Source organism: Danio rerio, chromosome 8 (assembly GCF_052040795.2).
Source record: "Danio rerio strain M-AB ecotype USA chromosome 8, GRCz13ab, whole genome shotgun sequence".
Lineage (NCBI taxonomy): Eukaryota > Metazoa > Chordata > Actinopteri > Cypriniformes > Danionidae > Danio > Danio rerio.
The window spans coordinates 56,603,353-56,630,000 of NC_141028.1; the positions used below are offsets into that span (position 1 = coordinate 56,603,353).

At 37.6% G+C, this 26,648-nt stretch overlaps 2 protein-coding genes and 1 long non-coding RNA gene across 6 annotated transcripts in view; 1 reads left to right on the top strand and 2 right to left on the bottom strand.

Moving 5' to 3' along the window:
* On the bottom strand, positions 1-2,719 carry fkbp1aa (FKBP prolyl isomerase 1Aa). 3 transcript variants are annotated; one of them, NM_199945.2, is given in 5 exon segments: positions 1-341; positions 590-739; positions 1,482-1,594; positions 2,294-2,341; positions 2,550-2,719. In NM_199945.2, coding segments are annotated over 4 exon segments (327 nt in total). In that variant the 5' UTR covers positions 2,587-2,719; the 3' UTR covers positions 1-341; positions 590-610.
* On the top strand, positions 1,688-16,183 carry LOC141375937 (uncharacterized). The gene is made up of 4 exons (XR_015498484.1): positions 1,688-2,784; positions 3,369-3,465; positions 13,553-14,114; positions 14,323-16,183. It is a non-coding gene; the product is annotated as an uncharacterized LOC141375937 (long non-coding RNA).
* Positions 3,327-26,648, bottom strand: part of mfsd2al2 (major facilitator superfamily domain containing 2a-like 2) — a 24,954-nt gene continuing 1,632 nt past the window's right edge. The window contains 12 exon segments of one of the 2 annotated variants that reach the window (NM_001111203.2): positions 3,327-3,685; positions 3,890-4,066; positions 5,085-5,228; positions 7,200-7,312; positions 10,022-10,105; positions 10,780-10,863; positions 13,571-13,686; positions 16,299-16,389; positions 18,749-18,891; positions 20,219-20,297; positions 20,464-20,596; positions 23,828-23,952. In NM_001111203.2, the coding sequence (NP_001104673.2) occupies positions 3,397-3,685; positions 3,890-4,066; positions 5,085-5,228; positions 7,200-7,312; positions 10,022-10,105; positions 10,780-10,863; positions 13,571-13,686; positions 16,299-16,389; positions 18,749-18,891; positions 20,219-20,297; positions 20,464-20,596; positions 23,828-23,952 (1,578 nt within the window). In that variant the 3' untranslated portion in view covers positions 3,327-3,396. 2 annotated transcript variants of the gene reach the window in all.

A 26,648-nucleotide genomic window follows, 5' to 3' on the forward strand; every position in this document is an offset into this window, starting at 1 on the left:
TCAACTTTTTATAAACAATTTATTTTCAAGTAGTTGTATACTTAACCAGATTTCCCCACCAGAGTACTTATTACCAGCTCAGCCAAAACCCTGTCGCTGTGATCGCGTTTACAACACAGAAATCAAATATAAAAAGAGAGAAGGAAAACAAAAAGAAACGTGCGTCTTCTAGAGAAATCCAATGATTGAGAGTATAACCAGTGATTATGTCAAGCAGAAAAGAAAAAAAAGGCAACAAAATATACAAATGCAAAACAGAGCTAAGCTAAGTGGTATCGCTATTAACACTAGCCCCTTTTGAGGATCACATGCATGGTGCAATGCTCCTTAAAAAGGTCGACCTGGAAGAAAACAAAGAGAGAGGGTTTGTTAAACAAGCGAACCGTGTTCCTCAAAAGCCACAAATACGATTATGAGGGTTTAAATCTCAAGAGCCTGTTAAATAAACTCGACGACACGTTTAAGAGCGAGACTAGAGTAATCTGCTTTAAAGATTATCGGCTGGTTATTAAAGTCATCCAGCGCACATCCAGAACTAGTCAAAGCAGAAGATGTCGCACGTACCCTGAAAGAATGAATAGGGAATAACCTGAGTCCATAGGTGGGGGCTTTATTCCAAGCCAATCAGCTCCACGTCGAATATGAGCGTTGCGTTGGGAGGAATGACGCCCGGGTGGCCCTTGCTCCCGTAAGCAAAGTCCGGAGTGCAAGTCAGCTTGGCGCGCTGTCCGACACTCATCTGTGACAAAAAGGGGGAAGAGGTTAATAAAATCAAACAAAGTGCTCTGGGGTAGCTTAATTAATGTAGCGGTGCTCTTTGGGTGAGGGATTCATCAAAATAAATGACAAAAGGAACTCGAAAAAAGCCTTTATTGACGTGGATATTCCTTAAAACTGTGCCTACGCGTTTCAGCAAACACTTGCCTTCATCAGCCCTGCTAAAAAATCCAGCTTAAACCAGCCTAAGCTGGTTGGCTGGTTTTAGAGGGTTTTGGCCACTTCCAGGCTGGTTTCCAGCCATTTCCAGCCTGGTCTTAGCTGGTCAGGCTGGGAGATGACCAGCTAAAACCAGCTTGACCAGCCTAGCCAAGCTGGGAGTCCAGCCAAAACCAGCTATATCCAGCTTAAACCAGGCTGGTCAAGCTGGTTTTAGCTGGATTTGGCTGGTCATTTTCCAGCCTGACCAGCTAAGACCAGGCTGGGAATGGCTGGAAACCAGCCTGGAAGTGGCCAAAACCCCTCTAAAACCAGCCTGGTCGACCAGCTAAAACCAGCTAACCAGCTAACCAGCCTAGGCTGGTTTAAGCTGGATTTTTCAGCAGGGAGGGTAACTGAAGAGGTCATTTCGTAGAATTAAATACACTATAAAACATAAGACCTACTTTATGAACAGGCGGCATTATGCAACTGCTCAATATAGGTCAAGTCGGCTTAAAAGGGGACATCAGACATCATTATATGCACGCGTTTGATTACAGTACCTGGGCTACTCCCTCATCCCAGCCGCGGATCACTTCCTGTTTGCCGATTTTAAACTTGAAAGGCTTTCCCCGATCCCGGGAAGAGTCGAATTTGCGTCCATCTGTCAAAGAGCCTGAGGGGAAAAAATGGGATTTTTTTTTTGTTAAAAAATATACATACATAAACGAGGCTGCGTCAAACTGCCCTACGCGCATGCGCGGTTTTCACAACCAAGCAAAGAAAATGAACGTTCAACACCAGAAGCGTGATTCATTCGGAGTTTTTTAAGTCAAATATTTCTTCAAACCACACTTATTCGGATTTATATTATATTCATTTAATGTATATTTTAAAACACATATTTATGGTGAAATTAATCAAACTAAGGCGTTTTAAATCAAACATTCACAGAGGATACGAATGCAGTATTTTTAGCATCACAATCGGAGCATCTTTTGAAAACACACACATTTATAAATACATGTTAAGGCGTGTCTTGTTTTAATAAATCTCTAAAAAGAATGATTATTATTAAACGATTATTTTATTCTATTTTTAAACACAACCCAATATATCCGATATAACGGCAATAAAGTCACTGTATGTACCGAAAAAACAGGCCACGATTTCCAAATCCGTTGCTCTTAGATGTAAATACAATGTATGAGAAGAATTAAACACCAAACATGTAGTTAATAATAATGCGAGTTCAAATATTAAAGATTAAAAACCTCTGTGAGCCGACTGTGTCTATTGTGTCAATGCGGCTAAAGTGCTAATGTTGGCTAACACCCTTCAGGCGATTCATCAACGCGATCACTTCTCAACTTACCCACATAATGCACGACGCAAGTCTGTCCTTTTTTAGGGAAGGTACTTCCTAAAAAATAAAACAAAACAAGAAGAGAAAGGATTAGAGGCGCTCGTCAAATCCTGTCGAAAGAGGTTAGTGTTTAGCTAGCAGGCTAACGCCCCATGATGCCCAAAACAGGCTGAATGTATCGATTTAAAAATGCGGCACATTTTGACACATATCAGCGCTGCGGCTTCTTAAATGTAGATGTGACTCAATATGCGATGTATTTTACCGTCTCCAGGAGTAATGGTTTCAACCTCGACTCCCATCCTGGCTGCTTGTTTTGACTCCTGAAGCTTCTGCACGGAAAATGCGCTTCAGTAAATCAGTAATTGTGATTGAGGAGGGCAGAAACCCCTGCCTGCCTGCGCCACTCTCGAGCATCCAGCACCCCTGGCGGACACACGACGAACTGCATCCTCGTTCTCTACATCAAACAACCGTAACTTGTTACAACATTCATTAAGGTAAAGTTCGTTTTATATCCACATATTCTGACGTTCTCCTTAATATAATAATTTCAGAAAGGTATTCTTTGCAAATTCCAAACCACATTAGCAGCCATGACTATCAAAGTACAACATTCATTCAAACAAACAGCGCTAATGTTGTTTTGAAGTCATACTCCCTGCTGAAAAATCCAGCTTAAACCAACCTAGGCTGGATGGCTGGTTTTAGCTGGTTGACCTGCCTGGTTTTAGAGGGGTCTTGGCCATTTTCAAGCTGGTTTCCAGCCATTTCAGATTGGAAAATGACCAGCTAAATCCAGCTAAAACCAGCTTGACTAGCCTGGTTTAAGCTGGCCATAGCTGGCTTTGGCCGGGCTCCCAGCCTGGCTAGGCTGGTCAAGCTGGTTTTAGCTGGTCATCTCTCAACCTGACCAGCTAAGACCAGGCTGGGATTGGCTGGAAAGCAGCCTGGAAATGGCCAAAACCCCCTCTAAAACCAGCCTGGTAGGACTGTGGAGGAAACCGGAGTGCCCGGAGCAAACCCACGTCAATACAGAATGTTAAGACAAATCTGACCAATTTTATTTTGTTTCATATTACAGCATGATTGTAAACTCCAGCTTTGAACATCTACACCCATGTAACCCTTGACCTCTCATCTGGAACATCTGGATACTTCAGCGCATGTTCAAGTGTGACGTGAGTTTCTCTCAACATCGATTCATGACTTGAATTATGTTGTTGTGATGGTGTTGGGCAAGCTGTAGATTTAAGAAATGAGTTTGCTGACTTGGAACTTCTTGATTTGTTTGACTTAGGAGGAGAGAGTTTTCTAGTTTTTGACTGGAAACTTTGACTGGAGTTGTAGACTTGAGGAAATGTGTCCTCTTCTAAAGTGGGAATCGTGACGCAGTTCAACCTGGAAAAGCCAAAACAAATTAATGAATAAATACAGTTAAAGCTAGGAATATCACCCTTGCTGTGAATTTTTTCAAATATTTCCCAAGTTAATATTTTTTATATACATTTTATTCATTAATTTTCCTTCGGTTTAGTCCCCTATTTATTAAGTTTTAAAATTAGTTTTTAAATAATTTTAAAAACCAAATCTAGCGCAATTTACCTCAAGCGTCTGAGATGTTGCTGAATCTGCTTCTGACGCGCTTCATTGATTGGGTACAGATAGAAAAACACCAAACCCACCAGCAAAAAGGTGACTGGTACCGGGGCCAAAAGCAGTTTCAGTGCCAGGACGACTTCATCTGGTTGACTGCATGCCCCTGCTTTATATCCTGTGAAGCTTCAACAAAACACGGTTTGTGTAAACATGTCAACATTAACGTTTCAGACTTCCATAAAAAGTTCCCTCGTGAACAAGAGCTTGGTATTGTTTTGCTCAGACATTCTCGCATGACAGTGTTTAAAAACTTGCAGGACATACAGCGAGAGGAGTTACAGAGGAGGAAACAAGTATTGAAGATGTCGTCATTTTTCTCACAAAACATGTTTGTAATGGTGCTGTTGACTTGAAATTGTCATTGGATGCTGGTAACAATCCATAAATGCAAAGAAATCAAAACGAATTAGTTTACAAATGAAGTTATGTGTAATAAAATGAAATAACACAGGGGAAAAGTATTGAACACATGAAGAAAGGGAGGTGTAAAAAGGCAGCAAAAGCACAGACAGCAGCTGAAATCTCTCAGTAGTTCTTCAGCAATCCTCTGCCCTTCATCAGTGTAAATGAATATCAGCTGAATCAGTCCAACATCTACATTAGCAGGAGGATGAAGATGAATCCAGGGTGGACATATTTCAGCAAGACCATGATCCAAGACACAGAAAAGGGAACTCTCGAATGCTTTCAGAGAAAGAAAATCAACCTGTAGAATGGCCCAGCCAGTCACCTGACTCGAATCCAATAGAAAATACAAAATAAAGCTCATATTTGATAAACGAGACCTACACTCTGTTGAAGTCTGTGGAAAACTCACACCTGAGCAGTGCATGTGACTTCATTCTCCATATGAGAGGCGTCTTTAACTGCCATCACCAATAAAGCCTTTATATAAAGTATTAACTATGTTTCAGTAGTTCAGCACTTTCTCCTTGTGTCATTCCATTGTAATTACACACAACTCATTTTTCAGATTTGTTTTGTTTGATTTTAATGTTTGTATTGTTTGGATTTTTACCAAAATCTGGTTTATCCATGTCACAGCTCCTTTAGAAATATTATTCCCAGGAAAAAAAACATGACCATGTGGAATGTTTGCCAGACTGCCACTGTATATCAGTGGGAATGCCTGCCGACTCACTGCAGTGCCAAGGTGGAGATGCCAGCACACAGGCCTCCTCCCAGTTTATTGAAAAACCTCCAGCAGGAAAAAAACAGGGGCTCCAGGCCCTCACAGGAGGGATTCAGTACAGCAAACTCATCCACTACATCTGGCAGCATTGACCTGAACAAACAAATCAGTTGAATTCAAAATAATTAACCGGTCTGTCAATCTTTTTCAAATATTTCCCAAATAATGTTTAACAGAGCAAGGATTTTTTCACAGTATTTCCTATAATATTTTTTTCTTCTGGAGAAAGCCTTAATTGTTTTATTTCAGCTAGAATAAAAGCAGTTTTATTGTTTTTTTTTTAATTATTTTAAGATCAATATTATAAGCCGCCTTAAGCAATATATATATTTTTAACAAACCATTGTTATACAATAACTTGCCTAATTACTCTAATTTGCCTAATTAACCTAGTTAAGCCTTTAAATGTCACTTTAACCATTACTGGGTCCGTGGCGTCATTTATTTCCACATTCTTTTAATTTTAAAGGGGTGTACTGGCCCAAACCCCTACTAGTGGTTCCATTTTTCTCATCAGTTGGAATAGAATAACTTTGGCATAGATTATGATCGAGACATTTTTATTTATGATTACTGACATGTGCAGGAACCACCAAAATTAATTACCGCAACCTAGACCACTCAGAACCTAAAAGGTACACTTTTAAATTTGAGTTTACAAAGAAAAAGGGCCTCTATTTTGGAGGAGTTTATTATAACACAGACAACATATACAGTTATTTAAATCACTTTCAACAGTGTTTTATGAAAATTCAAAGGGTATTCTTTAAAAATAAGACCAAACTTTCGCATTTACACCCTTGCATGTGGATTTGGGAAGCTTTTAAATTTGCGTAGTCAAAATCCAGGTCGAAACTTGAAGAATATCAAGTCAAATATTATTTATTGTCATCATGGCAAAGATAAAAGAAATCAGTTATTAGAAATGAGTTATTAAAACTATTATGTTTAGAAATGTGTTGAAAAATATCTTCTTTGTGTTAAACAGAAATAGGGAATAATAATATACAAGGGGCTAATAATTCTTCAATTGATTTCAACTGTATATATTTTATATATATAAAAAAACTCTAGATCCCAAATAAATAGGTTAATTACATTACTCCTTATTTTTATTGACTTATTAAGAATCTAACAAGTGAACAGATTTTTCTGATGACCTTAGTCCTATTAAATAATCGCAGTAAACACAAATCAAATTAAAACGTGTGAAGTGTTTACATTTTGCTGCAAAAAGTCCTGCATGATAATAGTTTGATTAAGATGTCTGTACTGCACTTCAATAATCGACTAATACAGGAATACTACACATCTTAATTCGATTTACATTTACTATGATCATGACTTTAGTCGGAATAACGTAATCAAAAAATTGCTGTTTACATGGTAGAATCTTAATCAAAGTCAAAATCAAAATAACGTTTTTTAGATATTAGTAATCCGTGTTTTAGTCCTCAGTGAAATCTTTAAGCAAAACAAAGACAAAATTCCAGTATAAACATGTAAAGCTTGTAGTTTGTCGCTTCTGCCAAAATGGATTAACGTTTTTTTTTCACGTCACCTTTTACTTTAGTTTCTCATTAAATCTTGACCAATCAAATGCTCTCTAGTATCTCACATGCCCCGCCCCCTTCAAGATGCTTTTCCTTTGGTGTACATTTGATGTACTTCAGCTCAACCACTTTGACTGACAGAGCTGATAAAACAAAACTCTATTGGCTTTTTTTTTTTATAAAGGGGAGGAGCTAATCTGTCCCACCCTCTCTTCGTTTTTCAGTAGAGATAATGTCAAACATTAAATAAAAAAATGCACATCTCAAAGCACTTCACGGGACCTTAAATGGTGTTAAAATCGGAGTATCTGTGTCCATACTGAATAAGTTATTAAATTATTTCACTTTCTAATTTAACACAATGTGTCTTTCAAATACAGTTATCAGCACACAATATATAAAATCAGATTGACTAATGTGTGCTGAGCTCTTGATGGTGGAGAGCAAGCGCTGGCCTTTAGCAGAAATGAACAGCATGAAGTGGACAGATCCAGGTCTTACTGTAACTCACCATGGTAACAAGAAGAGCGAAGCCAAACTAGATCCAATCAGAACACACATGAGCAGGTAGACTGGAAAGTTGTCTGATGTGGAAACTAGGACCACCAGAGCCGGTATGAGGAGCTGTGGAGAACCGCAAATGACATATTACTGTACTCCTACACAACTGATATTTTACGCTGACACATTGAAGCATGTTGTTTTAATGGTCACATGAAAAAAAAAAAATAAATAAATATATATATATATATATATATATATATATATATATATATATATATATATATATATATATATATATATATAAAACGTAGCCCTTTATACATTTCTGGAGATGGCGAATTATGTAGCCAGAAGTACGTATAGCTGCATTTCGGCTTTAGAATGAACGCTACGGGGGCGCTATGACGTCCCTTTTTTCGCACTTACCAGCTGACCGCTTATCTCCATATGGCTGGCTTTCCTGCTTACCAGTTTGTCCAGTAGCTCGCTGCGTACATTGGTGGACTTGAGACGCAGAGCGGAGTTGACCGTGATGACGGGGTTCGAGTCCAGAAAGCAGATAAGGCAAAAACAGAAGTCAACATAATAAAATAAACAAGTAAATAACAGGTTGGGAATGGGGTAAAATCTGAAAACATGGTAAAAATTATGCGAGAGCTTTACTTTTTCTGGATTGCTTTTGAAAACAATATCGGTTGGGTTTAGGGAAGTGGGTTGACAGGTCAATCTGTGCTAACACTATTGGTTGGGTTTAGAGAAGGAGGAGGGTGGGTCAGTCGATCACACAGTCAGTCAGTCAGTCGACAGCGGCCTCTGGTGGATTCGTGTGAGAACAACAGGCGTGTATTGCACTCGCAAGAGAAATTTGAGATCTGAAAAGTGTAAACAGTGGCCTCTGGTGGATTCACAAAAAAAAACCTCTTAAAAAAAAAAAAAAAACGTAGCTCCTGGGATGTATTTGGTGCTCTTCAGAAATGTATATAGGGGTACATATTCAGAATAAGCCTGGGTTGGGCTAAATGGATCAATGATTTTTATCATACTTCAGTTTTTTTGACCAATCAAATGCTAGTATCTGACAAGCCCTGTCTCCTTGGAGAAGCTTTTCATTTGATGCGCTTGAGCTCAACCACTATCACTGGCAGAGTTGTGATAAAACAAAACGCTATTGGCTGTTTTCTAAAAAGGGGAGGAGCCACTTTACATCCCACCCTTTCCTCATGATTCAGTAATTCAATAAAAATGGCCATTTCATAGCACTTCACAGGACCTTTAAGTCTGAGAAAATGTAATGAGTCACTACTTTTCCATTCTATCAATCTCTTGTTTTGTTTTCTGTTTTTACTAAACTGTTAAAGGATGGCAAGGTGGCTCAGTGGCCTCACAGCAAAGAGGTTGCTGGTTCGAGTCCCACAGTCCAAAGACGTGGTATAGGTGAATTAAAGCAACTAAAACAGCCGTAGAGTATGTAAAACATATGCTGGAACAGTTGGCAGTTCATTCCGCTGTGATGACCTCTAAAATAGACACCAAAATGAATGAACTGTAAAATGTAAAACATTGTTTTAAGTATCAAGATCTTATGTTTTTAGAAATATATGGATGAAAAAAGTGTCATTTACTAAAATAGTGACCTGTAAAATCAGGTCTGAGGTATTTGATAATGATTTTCACACTTTTTAATTTCTAAAAGTCATAATTTATTGAACTATGCTTAAGACAGTTACACCAAAGGACAGTTTTAAGATTTGACTCAGAAAGATGTAATAACACAGCAGTTTTTTTATAACAAGAGGTCCACACGAGACAAAGAAACAATTGAGTATGTTTACATGGACACCAAAAATTAAATTTTAATATGATTAAGACAATACTTTGATTAATAGTCCACCATGTAAAAAGCTATTTTTGATGACATTCATCCGACTAAAGTCATAATCGAACTAAACAAAAATAGAGCCAAGACATGTGGAGTATGCTGATTTTATTCGCATTGTTGAAGTGCAGCACAGACATATAAGCACCACATTCAAACTATTACCGTCGTGTAGGATTTTTGCCAAATTTTGCGACAGGATTGTCTATACCAGGGGTCGCCAAACTTGTTCCTGGAGGGCCTGTGTCGTGCATATTTTAGCTCCAAGCCTAATCAAACACACCTTAGTAAGATAATCAGGCTCTTACTAGGTATACTTGAAACAACCAGGCAGGTGTGTTGAGGCAAGTTGGACCTAAACCCTGCAGGGACACCGGCCCTTCAGGAACGAGATTGGGGAGCCCTGGTCTATACACAAGGCTTTGACACTATTCTCTCCATCTAAGTCAGAAAAGGACCACAGACAGCTGCATCGTGAAATGTGGAGGGTTTTTTTTCCCCATACAGCATGCGGTATCAAATTCCATTAAAACATCACTGTTACAGCAGTTCTTACTTGCGTCGAATGTCTCGTTTGTCATGGGGGCATGCATGAAATGTTCCTGAATGAAAGTGAAAGTGCCAAACTGCAGTTAAACTCGACAAATTAAAAATGAAACATCTGAAATCAAATGAAACTCCGGAGGAAATGTGGATAGCGTGCTGACGCAATGACGTTAATCGAATTATGTGCTATAACATGTAAAACAGAATCATGAAAGGGACATTCAAAAAGCAACTCATGTAAACCCCTTCATCATATTATTGTCTAAATCAGATTAAGTCAAATCATTCAATTACTGATGTCCATGTAAACTTAGTCATCGTTGAACCATTTGACTGAATTTTAAATAATGCCAATACTAATTATATTAATTTATGAATATGCAATATCATGCTAACAACCCACTTACAGGCAGAGCTATAAAAAGTGTGGTTTTCTTGCCCAGCCTCGCCAACATCATCTGCCACACTGGCACTGATCCAGTAGCAGCCACCTGTGCAGAAATCAGGACTGAGATGAATGTTTGTTATTAATTCACTCACCCTGAGGTCATCCAATATGTAGGCGACTTTCCTTTATTAGAACTAGGATATCGTTTCAGCATTGATATCGCAATGTGCGCATCAGCAATGGTCCTATCGCAAGACATGCAATGTTAAGTCTGAATAACAGTTGACGGGAGCCACAGAACTGTATTTAACTACTGTATTTATATGATTTATGCAAAAAAATAATTATTTTTCTTGATCCCATTAGTAAGAGCAACAAATAATAACTTGACTAGATATTTCCTCATGAATTATCTGTTGAACTGCATCCCAATCATCACAAATACTGTTGAAGACCTTCTGGAACCAGCATAGACCCAAGATTCTCACAGAAATCAGTTAAGTTTGGTGAAGGAAAAGTCATGGTTTGGGGTTATATTCAGTATGGGGGCGTGCGAGAGATCTGCAGAGTGGATGGCAACATCAACAGCCTGAGGTATCAAGACATTTGTGCTGCCCATTACATTACAAACCACAGAAGAGGGCAAACTCTTCAGCAGGATATCTAAATGTTTCACTAGTGGTAAAATGCAATATACAGTATTTAACAGTAATGGTGTTACTGCACATCATCGTGTGTTTGAGTATAAAGCTAGAGCATCTGTGTGTTCAGACTTACCAGTATAGCCAACATGAGATGCTGGAATTGAGCTCCTAAACCAGCAACATGCGAGCAAAACAGTGTAAAGTTGCCTAAAGACATCTGTAAATAAACACAAAAAGATTTTCCAGCTATTTCGATAATAACGGAGCATTCTTGCTCACACACACGTAGATATGCCTACAATTAAACACTGACATTTCATCTAGGATTTTATTTATTAATTAGTTCCCTCTTAAAAGCAAAAGTCGGCATTAAAAGTTCCACAATGAACCTTTAAGACTCAAACAGCCTTTTCATTCCACACACATTTCTTTATAGTGGTAAAAAAAAGGTTATTTGGATTTTTAGGGTTAAGGTTTACCTCAAACAGAGTCTTTTTGTTCTTCATTTGTGGGCAACAAGCATTTTTTTCCCTCTCCGCTTTCGCCTCTGGCTTGCATGGTTCAGGATCGGTAGAGCTATGCATCGATGAATTTGCTCTTCAATGTTTGGACTCTCAGTAATGATTTTAAACCACACTGAACTGAGCTAAACTGAACTGAACTTAAACACTAAAACCTGAATTACCCTGATCCAGTTACTATGACCATTTATGTGAAGCTGCTTTGACACAATCGACATTGTAAAAGCGCTATACAAATAAAGCAATTTGGGTTCGGGCTTGTGACTAAATTTACATGGACATCAGTAATCTAATGATTTGCCTTAATCTGAATAAGACAATAATACAGTATGATGAAGTTATTTACATAAATGTTCCTTTCATTATTCTGTGTTACATGTTATAGCACATAGATTGATGAACGTCATCGCGTCACCGCACTATCCCCATTTCCTCTGGAGTTTCTTGTAATTAAAATTTTTAGACTTTATATCTATTATATAATATAGACTGGAACAATGTTGTGTTATTGGAATTTAATACCGCACACTGAATGGAAAGAAAAGAACTTCTGCATTTCATGATACGGGTTTCTGTGGCCCGTTAAGGTAATCAAAAATCGCTGTTTACATGGTGGACTCTTAATCAGAGTATTGTCTTAATCATGTTAAAATCAGAGTGTCCATGTAAAAGTACTCAGTGAAAGTGCCAGTTGATGTTGCAAGCTGTCAAAGACAGTCCATTCCTCTGCCTTTAAGTTGATTTCATAAGACCTCACATTTCAGAAGTTTTACACGCAACTTTTGTAAAGCATCTGATACATGTTGGTGTGTCAGAACCCTTTCTTGTAAAATAAAGCCATACTTTAGAACGCTTAGTTTAGGTAAATTAGATAAACGCGAACATGCGTGTTGATGAATCTGAAAGGAGTCGCTCACCAGATGTAATATAAATCTAAGCAACAAGAGCAAACGCCTAACACCGTCTATAGAGTCGGTATCCCTCAAAGTTAATTAGAAATAAATGTTTAAAGATGGTGTGACACAACGTGTACTTATGTGTGGCTTTGATGCGCCTCTTCATGCTTCTTACGTTCTTGTCGCAGCACCGAAATTCATATGCTGATTTGGTCTGGTTCATACCTGTTACAAAGGGCACCCGGTTTTAGTACCCAACACTAGCGATTGTACAAGCGCAGATACATCTGCACCAGCTCTGCTACTCGACCCTCCGGTGTATACATGTTGCTAACTTGGTGATTTTGTTCTCCTCTCTAACCCCTGTGGATTTGACAAATCAAAGACGGCGGTGTTTTGCGTAATTGCATGATCACACGGACCAATGGTAACTCAAGGTGTTAAGGAGCCAAAACAAAACGTTCCACTTAAAAAAGTTTGCTTTAGTGAGCCATTTCAAACTCAAAACAAACCTTGTTTTGGCCAGATTCAGTTCCAAATGATGTCATTTTAGTTTGTATTCAATTTTTTTTTTTTTTTAAGTATATCAGGGCTTTTAAAAAGACCTTCACATGAATAAAAAAGTTCTTTATTTGTGAAAAATATTCCTTTCATCCTTTTTTTGTGAGACAAAAAATACATTGCTCCAAGTACGTTTCAAATAACAAATCCACTAGAGGGCGCTGTCTACATTTTTGCAAATCAGAAATATGTTACTAACGCCCCATTCACATCGGGCGTCAGCATCAACGCTTCCCATTAACTTTGAATGGGTGACGTCAGTCGTTGCCAAGCTGCATTGTGGATCCGTCGGCGCTGCTTCAAAGGCGTTGCTTGTCAAGCGTTAACACTTTAAGCCCCGTGTGAATGGGGCGTAAGAGTACGTTTTGTTGTACGTTTCAGATACACTTCATTCTTGTACATGTCCACGAGAAGGAAGTGCTTCACAAGACTCAAAGCCAAACACTCTGCATCACAACATCGTACAAAATGAGCTACTGAACAATCTGACCACACTATACACTATACTATACACAAGCAAACATATTCCATTACAAATCATAGACACCATTAAGTTTTGAGGTATTTATTTGGTGTTGTGCAAAAAGTGCATGAAAATAATAATTTATTCATCGGTAATGTCCCTGTAAATATCATTAGTGTGAAAAGGAGCTAAATATATTGCCGTTGTTCTGCCTTGTAGTGTTCAATTTACCTAGAAACTGCAGTCAAATGTATGTTAAGGTATTTTTGCGGTTTACAAAAACGTAGGCTAAAGCAGATATTACCAATGAGGGTATTAAAAAGGTTTCTAAAAATGTTCAAAAAAATCTACGACATGATGGTAAAAGAAAAACATCTCTGAAAGTATGTTTTAAAGAGCGTACACATCTAACAATGAATCAGCCTTGGCATGACTCCAAGTAAGCCTGTTCTTTATATTCTATAGGTAAACTAGAGATCTGACCTGAAACGCTAAAGTGGAGCAGAAGAAAGCGAGGAGAAGGCGCTGGAAGGACCGATGGCCAATCAGCTTCTTCATAGCATTGAGGTATGTGGTGTTCATGTGAGTGCTGAGAGGGCCTGCAGGTGCCAGAGATACAACAATACATCAGGACAAAAACATGAAATCTGACACACTGTCGGCAAAGAGCTGAGAGCTTGTTGGGTAAGATTTTTGCAAACAATGACTCGAATGAACAATGAAACTGGCCAAAATGTCTTTTTAAATGTTAAAAGTCCTAAACAAACACTCAGGCTCAATAATATATAGCATAATAAGTTGCAACGCTAAATTAAATGTATTCATGATTACCAACAGTTCATCAACATGGTTCATTTTCTCATTTTGCTGATAAATGAGGTCAAGCATACATTTATTAAGAAATGGTTTCCTTGTTACATGGCTTCAGTTTTTCAACTTTTGAGTTGAATTATGGGATTTTGGTCTTTGCTCTAGCAGATATTCTGACTTTAATTGATCTGAACAGAGTTGTTGACTTAAACCACAGGTGTCAAACTCAGTTCCAAAAGGGCCGCAGCTCTGCACAGTTTAGTTCCAACCCTAATTAAACACACCTGATCAAACTAATTGAGTCCTTCAGGCTTGTTTGAAACCTACAGGTAAGTGTGTTGGAGCAGGGTTGGAACTAAACTGTGCAGGGCTTCAACCCTCCAGGAATTGAGTTTGACACCCCTGACTTAAACGATGACATAAAGAAAAACAGTACATCAGATTTTTATAACATATTTTACAGAAAATTTTTTATACATTTCTTATGAAGAAATGATCAAAAGTCAAAATTGTTCAACATCAAAAGACTACAGAGCAGACATCATTGACATAATGCAATTAATAAAGCAAAAATATAATTTATGCATCAGTTAGATTTTAAATTGGCAGTTTAAAATGGCGTAACAGTTCACCAGAAATACCTGAGCTGGCTAATTCAAAATTAAAAGTCCCCTTGCCTTTAACTCATTCTTGGAAAAGTGGTTTAAGACTTTAAGACTTGTAGAAAGCGTGATATATGTTAAGAATTAAGTAATTTAAAATAACATATTTATGTGCCATTATATAAAATTTTGAATGTCTTAAAAATATATTTACGGAATCTGAAAAAAATAAAATAAAACATTTAATCCATTCATGGACTTGTTTGGCATGATTTGTCGCTATTTTTTAGACTAGCGCAGCAGTTATTTTTTTTCGTTTTGCGCCACATTGTTTAAATAGCAAATCGACTTTGTGGACTCATGGTTGTGCTGGTCTAAAAAGGAGGTGTGTTAAGGCGCATTGTTGGAGCGTTGCTATTTTGAGAAATGAAATTGACTGCGCCATTGACCAACTAAAAGTGGTCTAAAGTCCAGCGCAGAGTGCGTTAGTTGTGTGCCTATCAGGTCCAATTGCTTACACATCGCTTCATACACACAGGATGTATTAAGCAGAAAATTAAAGGATTAAAATGTTACAAAAATTATTATTTTCTAAATAAATATAAAAACCACTGCCTCCATGCCTTCTTCATGTTGGGAGGCTTGTTTAGTTTTTTCATGACAGTTTGCATTTGTATAATGTTATTATTATTTTTATTATTAAATGCTTTTGTATAATATTATTATTGTTAGCAGTATTATTGATTATCTGCATGGTTATATTTGTTTTATTAAAAACAAGTTTAGATTTGTCCACCTGTCGGGTTTTGGAGATGTCTGCATCAGCATATGGAACATAAGAATAGGACGTGTGCTTGGATATAACTCCACACTTCATTATTATTGTTCATTTATTTGTTTTGCTGGAAATTAGAACTGAATTTAGGAATAGTTTTGAAACAAATCTTTGTGCTTAACAAACAAGATTAAATATGTAGGCTAATGGACGTCTTCAGTGGAGCATGTACAACACCATTACCTTACCCATGAAAGTAAAGAGTAAAAGTAAAGAGGCCAAATGGAGGAGGTTCATTCTTTATCCTTGCGCTGCAGATGTACTGTTTAACTGTTTTCTCTCTAATGAAGCGTTCAGTTTTTCCACTTACAAAGTCCGCCATGTAAATAGCAAATGCGGCATGGCGTGACGCAACTGACTCTTAAAGGGAATAGGAGATGAGACTCTGATTGGTTTGAGGCAGGTTATGCTTAAAACAAGCCCAGAACTCATTAAGAGAATAAGCACAACCCTGTTAGACCATGTGCCAGAAGGCAGAGTATATTTTTCCATCTTTAAAATAGCAAAAGTGGATTCGGACACGAGCTTAATACTTTTGCGCCATGCACTTTAGACTTTAGACACATAGATCATTAAAATAGAGCCCTGAGACCCGGAGAAACAGTGTTATATGTAAACAATTAATAAAAAAAACATATTCATGTTCCTTTGTATAAATATATATATAAAATCTAACAAATTAAACAAAACATTTAATCCATTCATGGAAAAGTAATTTATGACCCAAGGAAACCCTGTTATATGTAAGCATTTAATAATAAAAAATAAATAAATTAAATAAATCAAAACAAAAAATTTAAAAGCCAAATTAAACGAAAAAATGAAGAACCCCCCACCCCCCGAAATAAAACAAAACAAAACAAAATAAAATAAAACAAATAAAAACAAAACTAAACCTAATAAAAACAAAAATACTATTTCTTTTGAATTGATTCAAGTCATTTGTTCTCAATGTATGCTGCACCTTTTTGTTCTTTGACCCCGAGGAACAGCACCATACAGCAAACAAAGAAGAGAGAACCCATGACCAGAGCTGAAATCATGAAGGCTCTTCTCTGAGGACACACACACACACACACACACACACACACACACACACACACACACACACACACACACAGAAAGTAAGTGTGTATTCAAACAAACTCATAAGTACATTAGTAAATCCTCCCTAAAGGAAGTGGGAGAGGCGTACAGTGAACTGCACTTTACAAATATAAGGAACTTTTCAGTCATGATCCCACTGTCCCTGCGGCTTCAAAACAATCAGCAGTTAAAACATATCAATGTTATTGGTTGTAATCAGTACAACTAACCTAAAATCTACACCCCATTTTAACGGCTTATTTCTGATCTAAATGTGACATCCAATTTTGGTGTCTGCATCAAGTCAGTTGTACAAAAGAAAACGTATTAAAAATGCAGGTAAAGTGTCTACTGTAAAAGATTTGGTAAAATCTGCTTAATTGTCATTCAGTATAATAGTTTAGACTTTGATTTTACAATTTTGTCTTTAAATAAGTGTGTTGGCTTTAATATGTTTCAATTGTTATTGATTTATTTAGATCCTGATGAACAGAGACATTCTAGGGACCAACAATGAAAATCAACAAATTATTTTAAATTATTTTAATTTTATATTATATTATATTATGCTATATTATATTACATTACATTATATTACATTACATTATATTATATATCATGTGTATATATGTATGGAGTGTATATGTATAATGTGTATATGTATAGAGTCTATCATGTGTGTATATGTAAAGAGTCTATCATGTGTATATATGTATAGTGTGTATATGTACAGAGTCTATCAATTGTGCATATGTACAGTGTGTATACAGTGTATCATGTGGTTTGCATCATGTTGCAGTAGCTCAGCGGTCAAGTCACTCACCTTTCCTGCTGGAGACTCGGGTTCTATCCCAGACCCTGACAGGAGTGTATCGTGTATATATATATATATATATATATATATATATATATATATATATATATATATATATATATATATATATATATATATATATGCATAGAGTGTGTGTGTGTGTCATGTGTGTATATGTAGAGTCTATCATGTATGGAATGTATCATATGTATGAAGTATATAAATGTATGTAGTGTATATGTATAGAGTGTGTACAGTGTATGTGTATATGTTAAGAGTGTATTTCATGTGTAGAGTGTATGTATAAATGTATAGAGTGTGTCATGTGTGTATGTGTATAATGTGTATATGTATAGAGTCTATCATGTATGGAATGGAGTGTATATGTACAAAGTGTATCATGTGTATATATGTATAGTGTGTATATGTACAGAGTCTATCAAGTGTGCATGTGTACAGTGTGTATACAGTGTATCATGTGATTTGCATCATGTTCCAGTAGCTCAGCGGTTAAGTTACTCACCTTTCATGCTGGAGACCCGGGTTCTATCCCAGACCCTGACAGGAGTGTATCATGTGCATCTATATGCATAGAGTGTGTGTATCATGTGTGTATATGTAAAGAGTCTATCATGTATAAAGTGTATAAATGTATGTAATGTATATGTATAGCGTGTGTACAGTGTATGTGTATATGTAAAGAGTGTATATCATGTATCATGTGTAGAGTGTATGTATATAGTGTATCATGTGTATATATGTATGGAGTGTATATGTATAATGTGTATATGTATAGAGTCTATCATGTGTGTATATGTAAAGAGTCTATCATGTATGGAATGGAGTGTATATGTACAAAGTGTATCATGTGTATATATGTATAGTGTGTATATGTACAGAGTCTATCTTGTGTGCATATGTACAGTGTGTATACAGTGTATCATGTGGATTGCAGCATGTTCCAGAAGCTCAGCGGTTCAGTTACTCACCTTTCATGCTGGAGACCCGGGTTCTATCCCAGACCCTGACAGGAGTGTATCGTGTATATAGGCATAGAGTGTGTATGTATAGAGTGTATCATGTGTGTATATGTAAAGAGTCTATCATGTATAGAGTGTATGTATGAAGTGTAAATATGTATAGTATGTATAATGTGTATATATGTATGAAGTGTATATGTATTGAGTGTATAATGTGTATATATAGAGTCTATCATGTGTGCATATGTACAGTGTATCATGTGTATGTCTATATGTATAGAGTGTATCATGTATGGAATGTTGTGTATGTATGGAGCGTATTTGTACAAAGTGTATCATATGTATAGAGTGTATAATGTGTATATGTATAGAGTCTATCAAGTGTATATGTATGTATGTATGTATGTATAGTGTTTCTTATCTATCTGCACTTTCTTGAAAATGGCATGCCACCCCATGTAACAAACGTGTGAAGAGTGTCAGTTGAGTGTGTGTGTGTTTTTTCCGTGCGGTGTGGGGGTGTGTTGGTGTTACGCTTTCATGCAGAGCTGTGTGTGGGAGATCCGGCGTTTGCTCTGCGTTCAGACAGGCTTGATCTCGCTCTTTGTTGAACACCCACAGCACCTGACCCTGAATCACAGCCGCCATCAGCATAGAGAACGCCTCCACACTCGTCCCTGATTGACACACACACACACACACACACACACACACACACACACACACACACACACACACACACACACACACACACACACACACCTGCATCCAATTGGTTGCTTTTTTCAGTCGTGTCAGAGTATTAATAATAGGTTTTCTACAGTCTAAGTAGGCAGCTCCCTTATAAGGCAACATCCCACTCAAACTGGACTGACATAAATCTGCATAAATGAAGCAGGAAAGCTCTTCTGCTCACCACTGATTTATTTCATGTCAAACATGATACAAAAAGTGATATCTGTTCAAGGCCACATGACAGCAAATACTAGAGTGTTTCTGAACCATATTCAGGGGCAGATTTAGTGATTTCAAGCAATTCCAGCCTCCCGTGTATCTGTGTTTGCACTCAGTTTACCGCTCTCCACCCAGTGCAAACACAGATACACAGAGACTGGAGTGCGAAGCAGCCGTGAAGATCAGTCGAGTCATCAAGCAGATTGCTCATCTGTGTTTGTGCTCGGTAAACAGTGGGTGAACTGATGACCTTCTCGGCCAATCACAAGCATTTATGTTGAGCATGTGAACACAATGGCAAATCAGCGCTGTTTTAAGAAAGCCATCAACAGTGCCCTAAATGTTAACGGGAAATTGAAGTTTTTTCTTTAAATTCAGTATTGTGACGAGTCTAATATAGTTAAAAGAATCAGAGTGTGATAAATGGCATTTAAAACGTGTGTTTGGGAAAGAAAACATTAGCTAACTAGTGCCATTTCTCTTAACTTAGCTGAAAATGAGCTCTGATATCCCTTTCTATTTTCACCATTCATTCAGAACGGACCTTCGGGTCACTGGGAAGGCGGTGAAATGATACGTTTGTGTCACTTTATCTTCACTGATAAGATATACAGCCAGGTACACAACGTTCCTATGTAACTACCAATGATACTTCCAGGTTTCTTCCCACCGCAGCCTCGACTTCACTTTAAAAAAATGGCGGCCGCTTCAAATCAGTCAATGGAAACAAGCCTGGGGCTTTATTGTGTTTTTATCCTTGACCGTTTTTATTTCAAAATGTATGGGATACTTGAATTTTTGTTGTCTAAAATCTGTCAAATAAAACTCAATTCTTGGTGCAATATATCGTACAACAAATAATAGATATTGTGACAGGCCTAAACTCAACTTCATGTTGTTCCAAACCTTTCTGTGAAACACAGTTGGTGAATAATATCTGCTCCTTTATGTGCTTAAAACGTGCTCCACGGAAAAAAAAACGTCAGGTATGAAGCAATCAAACTGACATCAGCATGTGCAATGTGTGTGTGTGTTTGAAAAGACACTCACTGTAAGCAGTGGCCGAGTCTCTGTGCTGTTGATCTCCCCCCAGGAACATGCTGAGGGTTATATAGGGAACGCTGTAGCACTGCAGAGAGCACAACAATAAAGAACAGCCTCAATAATGAACACTAGAACGCTGCTAATGGAAGCCGGCTAATTTGGCTATTACATAAAAAGCTTTAGCTCAGGCAGATGAGAGGGAAGGACAAGACCTATATTAAGGACTGCTAGACTAAGGAAGGAAGTCATACACTCATGAAGGTCTCGAAAAGACAGCTGATGGTTAGAAACCAGGGCACGCTGACCGCAGAGCTCGTCGCACGGAAGGGAATCAACCAAAGGAAGATGTAAGAGAGAATGACTAGTGGCGTTGACAGCACTGCCCTGAGAAAAGACCAAAAAAAAAAGATCAGTTAGACAAATTTGGTTGATTTGCGGCGTAAAATAATATGAAGTATAAAAAATAACCTGATTTTAATGAACAGCTTTCTGGAATACTCGATTAGTCAGACATGACATTAAAAGATATGTTATTCCAAGATAACCACTGAAACTAACACAGGCTCATCGCCATCTTGTGTCTGATTAATGTGCAGGTTAGTGTATACTCCATCAGCCGTTTTCATTTCTGTCAGCTTTGCTTTTAAAATATTAACGTACTACTCAGGCTCAGAACAATGTTTTGAATTGTTTTTTAAGTTTTGTGGCAAGTAGTCATGTAATAACCAGGTCAAAGTCCATTCAGGTTGGTTGTTTTTCAGAATAAACCTCTCCAGTCTTACAGATTGTGCTCCACTTTGCGTCCGGCTGCCGTTAAGCCTGTTTTTTTTCTGCAATAAAAATTGCCTGGATGTAATTTCAATTTTTAGTTGATGTCTGGGATTTCAGGCAGTATTCACATTTTGTACTTTGGTGTGTAAAATCAAACAGGATTTGTCCTCTATTATACATTTTAGCCAATTAACCTTTAAAGACAGATTCTGTCTGATTTCGTTGAATCCATCTCTTAACATTAATTCAATTTATTTTTAAACCACAAATATTTAATAGCATAATTTGTGAGAAAAACTACATTACCCAGGATGCAGTACAGATAATTCCACCAATCAAAGTGTTGCAGTGAGCAAAGCATGGCAAAATAAAGCTTTAGCTCCTCCCAGTGTTGTGTAGCATGGCAAAATATTTAATCAAGTCTCTCTACACTCTCAATATACTTAAATATTTGTTAATATTTTAACAACCTTCTATAGATCACATTGTAAAAATGAAGGGTTTTATATTTCTCTGTCATTTTTAAATTGTATCATTAAACTACTAAATGTGTTGTCTCTGCCTTTTCAGAGCATATCTTCAGCAGCAGACTTTTCGTTGACGCAGATAAATCTGTTCCGTAGTGATTTGATATGAATAATTTGAGCTGTGACAGTGGTGTTAATGTTTCAGATCATCTGACAAATGTAAATATTAGTCAAAGATAACAAGTAAACACATCATGCAGTTTTTTAAATGAAGGTTTTTATTATTAAGGGACAACAAAATAAAAAAACTACATGGCCCTGTGTGAAAAAGTAAAGCGAACTTGAGTTCTGCAGCAGGACAATGATCTAAAGCACACCAGCTAGTCCACCTTTGAATGGCTGAGAAATAAACTAAGAGACTTTGCAGTGGTCTAGGCCAGGGGTGTCCAAACTCGGTCCTGGAGGCCTGGTGTCCTGCATATTTTAGTTCCAACCCCAATTAAACACACCTGGTTCTTCGTACCTCGCTTAAATGATCAAAGATGATTTTGCCAAACCTGGATCTTTTAATCTTGATAACTGATCTCTCGCTAATTTGGTTCTTCAAACAAGTTCGTGAATCAGATTAGAATGTCTGGATAAACTGATCTGAGATCGCTGCGTGTGTTGTGAAGGGCAGATCCTCGAAATCATGATCAGCAATGCAACGACTGGCTGACGAAACAGCAGCGTGATGACATCATCTGATTAATATTCAATTATCCATGTGAGCAAAATGACATCAAATTAGCAGTAAATGGTTTGTTAAATATGTCAAGAGTATTTATCATGTATTTCAATGCATATCAATGTATTTAGTTCTACATTTAGAAAAGATTTTCTTTATTATAGTAGCCGTTTTTTTAATCGTTGTATGGAATAACTGGATGTTTACAAAAGCATTTTCATATTGGTAAAGGCGTCTGCAACTTTTGTGTAGCATCAAATCACTGGCAAATTAACTATCAAAACATGTTCATGACTGCATTAATGTATTATTTCTTTTTTAAAAAGTCACATATTCTGCATTTCTCATACACAAATTGTACTAAAGCGATCTAAAAAGTTCATATCAATAAATTTTCTCTTTGTACTTTCATTTCGAGGGTGCAGATTGCATAAGTTTTGTTAATATAACTTTATTTATTTATTTTATTAATAATTAAAACTTTATATATATAGTTAATTTTTTAAAACTATTTTCCCAAGTGTATATAACTACTACTGTAAGAAAATATCATAATTCGGTACTTTCTCTATTATCTTTGCTTGAACTGACTCGATCTAATCCTGTTTATATGAATTGAACCTGCTCCCGATCAGGTTTAACCTAGCAGAACTGTTGCTATGACAACAACTCTCAGATCAGCTTAGAAGAACGAAACGATCCTGGATCATGTCAAATCGTCAATATCCAAATCCAACTGAGTAATCCACGTACGAAGAACGGACCCCTGAAGCAGCTACTCAAGCTCTTCCTACAGTAGGTGTGCTAGAAACTTCCAGGGAGGCGTGTTGAAGGGAGTTAGATCTAAACTATGCAGGACACCGGCCCTCCAGGACTGAGTTAGGACATCCCTGGTCCTGAATCCAGTTGAGATGCTGTGGCATGACCTTAAAAAGGCGATTTATCTTTGAAAACCATCCTATGTGGCTGAATTACAACAATTCTGCATAGATGAGTGGGTCGAAATACCTTCCACAGCGCTCTAACAGACTCATTGCAAGTTATCAAAATACTAGATTGCAGTTATTTGCTGCAAAGACGTGTCCCAAACACTTTTCCACAGGGCTGTATAGTTTGGTATTTTCATTCATTTTCTGATTGGCTTAGTTCCTTTATTAATCTGGGGTTGCCACAGAGGAATGAACCGCCAACTTATCCAGCACATGTTTTACGCAGCGAATGTCCTTCCAGCTGCAACCCCTCACTAGGAAACACCAATACACACTCATTCACACGCATACACTACGGACAATTTAGCCTACCCAATTCACCTATAGCGCATGTGTTTGGACTTGTGGGGGAAACCGGAGCACCCTGAGGCAACCCACACGAACAAGGGGAGAACATGCAAACTCTACACAGAAATGCTAACTGACCCATCTGAGGCTTGAACTATTGACCTTTTTGCTGTGAGGCGATCTTTATTTTTAAAGTACTTTAAAAATAGTACTTTATTTTTCTTTAATACTTTTGAAACGGCATGATTTGTTTGTTGATTTGAAACATCAATACAAGGCAAAGACATATTCACTGTATGAACAGTAAGTAATGTTTATTTTAATACTCAATGTCACTCAAGTCATTAACTCCACCTCTACTCTTACCACCCACCATGGCATGAGCTTGCCGATTTGGGTCCATTTACTCCTGCTCACTAGATATCCGACAAGTGGGTCAGTCACGGCGTCCCAGACATGGCTGATAAACAGAATCAAAGACACGGAAAATGCCTCCATCTGCACGAGAAACAAGAGCAAGCAGAGAATGAGGGATCAGGGTGAATACAGGAATGTGTGTGGGTTACTTTCCATGACGGAGACAAGATTGCCGAGATTAAATACTTCCATTAAAAAAAAACAACAACAGCTCAGAATTCTGGTCTTATTGTGCATACGTCAATCAATTTTCTCACCCTCAAGTGTCTCCAAACATTCAAGACTTTCTTCTGTTGAACACAAAAGAAGTTTTTTTTGAAGAACCTGGAAACCTGTAACCATTGACTTCCATAGACAACCGTTTACAGCAACATTTCTCAAACAGTCTTCTTTTGTGCTCAACAACTTAAGGGTTTAAAAGAAGTAAAAGGTGAGTAAATGATGACAGAACTGTAATACATGGGTAGAGTATCCCTTAAAACTGCAAAAAAAACAGTGCATCTAGGAAGTACTCAAGTGCTTCTTTCACATTTTATTATGTTACAGGGATATTGCAAACTGGTTTAATAAATTAGAGCATTTCAAACAACTGACATGTTGTCATTATGAATTGAATACATTTTTGAATAAAGCAGTGGAACGAATAAAATATGGAAAAACCAAAGCGCTGTTACACAATCCAGTCAATTCTGGATTAATGCTGGATTATGTTTTTCTTTTACATGATTAGCCAAATTTTATTGTTAATCTTCTTCTAACAAAGCCACATATTAATCTCTGTGTGCAGTGATTAGATGGTAAGAACTCTTATAACCAGCAAGTCAGATGTTAGAGAAATGGACATGAATAAAGATCTGAGTGACTTGACGAGCTCTCTTAATTATTATTTTTTTACTGGAATGTACACTCACCGGCCAGTTTGTTAGGTACACCAGACTAGTACCGGATTAGACAACCATTTTGCATTCAGAACTGCCTTAATCCTTCATGGCATAGAGTCAACAAGGTACTGGAAATCTTCCTCAGAGATTTTGCTCCATATTGACATGATGGCATCACACAGTTGTTGCAGATTTGTCGGCTGCACATCCATGAAGCGAATCTCTCGTTCTACCACATCCCAAAGGTGCTCTATTGGATTGAGCTCTGGTAACTGTGGAGGCCATTTGAGTACAGTGTCATGTTAAAAAAAAAACAGTCTGAGATGATTCACGCTTTACGACATGGAGCGTTATCCTGCTGGAAGTAGCCATCAGAAGATGGAGACACTGTGGTCATAAAGGGATGGACATGGTCAGCAACAATACTCAGGTAGGCTGTGGCCTTGAAACGATGCTCAATTGGTACTAATAGGCCCAAAGTGTGCCAAGAAAATATCCCCCACACCATTACACCTCCACCACTACCAGCCTGAACCGTTTATACAAGGCAGGATGGATCCATGCTCTCATGTTGTTGATGCCTAATTCTGACCCTACCAACCGAATGTCAGCAGAAATCGAGACTCATCAGAGCAGGCAATGTTTCTCCAATCTTCTATTGTCCAATTTTGGTGAGCCTGTGTGAATTGTAGCCTCAGTTTCCTGTTCTTAGCTGACGGGAGTGACACCCGGTGTGGTCTTCTGCTGCTGTAGCCCATCTGCCTCAAGTTCAGAGATGTTCTTCTGCAGACCTCGGTTGTAACAAGCGGTTATTTGAGTTACTGTTGCCTTTCTATCAGCTCAAACCAGTCTGGCTATTCTTACAAGGCATTTGTGCCCACAGAACTGCCGCTCACTGGATATTTTCTCTTTTACAAACCATTCTCTGTAAACCCTAGAGATGGTTGTGCATGAAAATCCCAGTAGATCAGCAGTTTCTGAAATTCTCAGACCAGCCCGTCTGGCACCAACAACCATGCCACTTTTAAAGTCACTTAAATCACCTTTCTTCCCCATTCTTATGCTCGGTTTGAACAGCAGCAGATCGTCTTGACCATGTCTACATGTCTAAACGCATTTAGTTGTGCGTTAATGAGCAGTTTGATGGTGTATAAAGTGGCCGGTGAGTGTATTTTTAATGAAGAACGTTTAACATTCATGAATCCACAAAAGATTCTATAACATTATGAAAGGTTTGGATCAGCCAAAAATGAAAACTCTGTTATTATTTACTCACCCTGATGTCTTTTCAAACCCTTGAGTTTGTCTATGGAACCCAAATTAAGATAGTTTAGGTGAAATCTAAGAGCTCTTTCTGAGACAGCAAGAATCCCAAGACATCCATCCCGAAGTCCAGAAAAATACCAAAAAACATCCTCAAAACAGTGTGGTTCAATCAGAATGTTTTTAAAGTGGAAGTATACATTTGTGCACATAAAACAAAAATATTGACTTTATTCAACAGTTTCTTCTCCTCAGTGTCAGTATAGGGTGCGTCTTTATAAGAGAAACTGTTAAATAAAGATGTTGTTTTTGTCTAAGTTGGCACCTTTGCTTTCCAGGGGTCCGTTCTTTGTACGTAAATTACTCAGTTAGCTGGATTTGGATATTGATGATTTGACACGATCAAGGATCGTTTCGTTCTCCAAAGCTGATCCGAGAGTTGTTGTCATGGCAACAGTTCTGCTAGGTCAAACCTGATCGTGAGCAGGTTCAATTCATATAAACAGGATTAGATCGAGTCAGTTCAAGCAAAGATAATACAGAAAGCATGTTCTGAATTCTGATATTTTCTTACAGTAGTAGTTATAAACACTTGGGAAAATGGTACATATTTTTTAACTATATATATATATA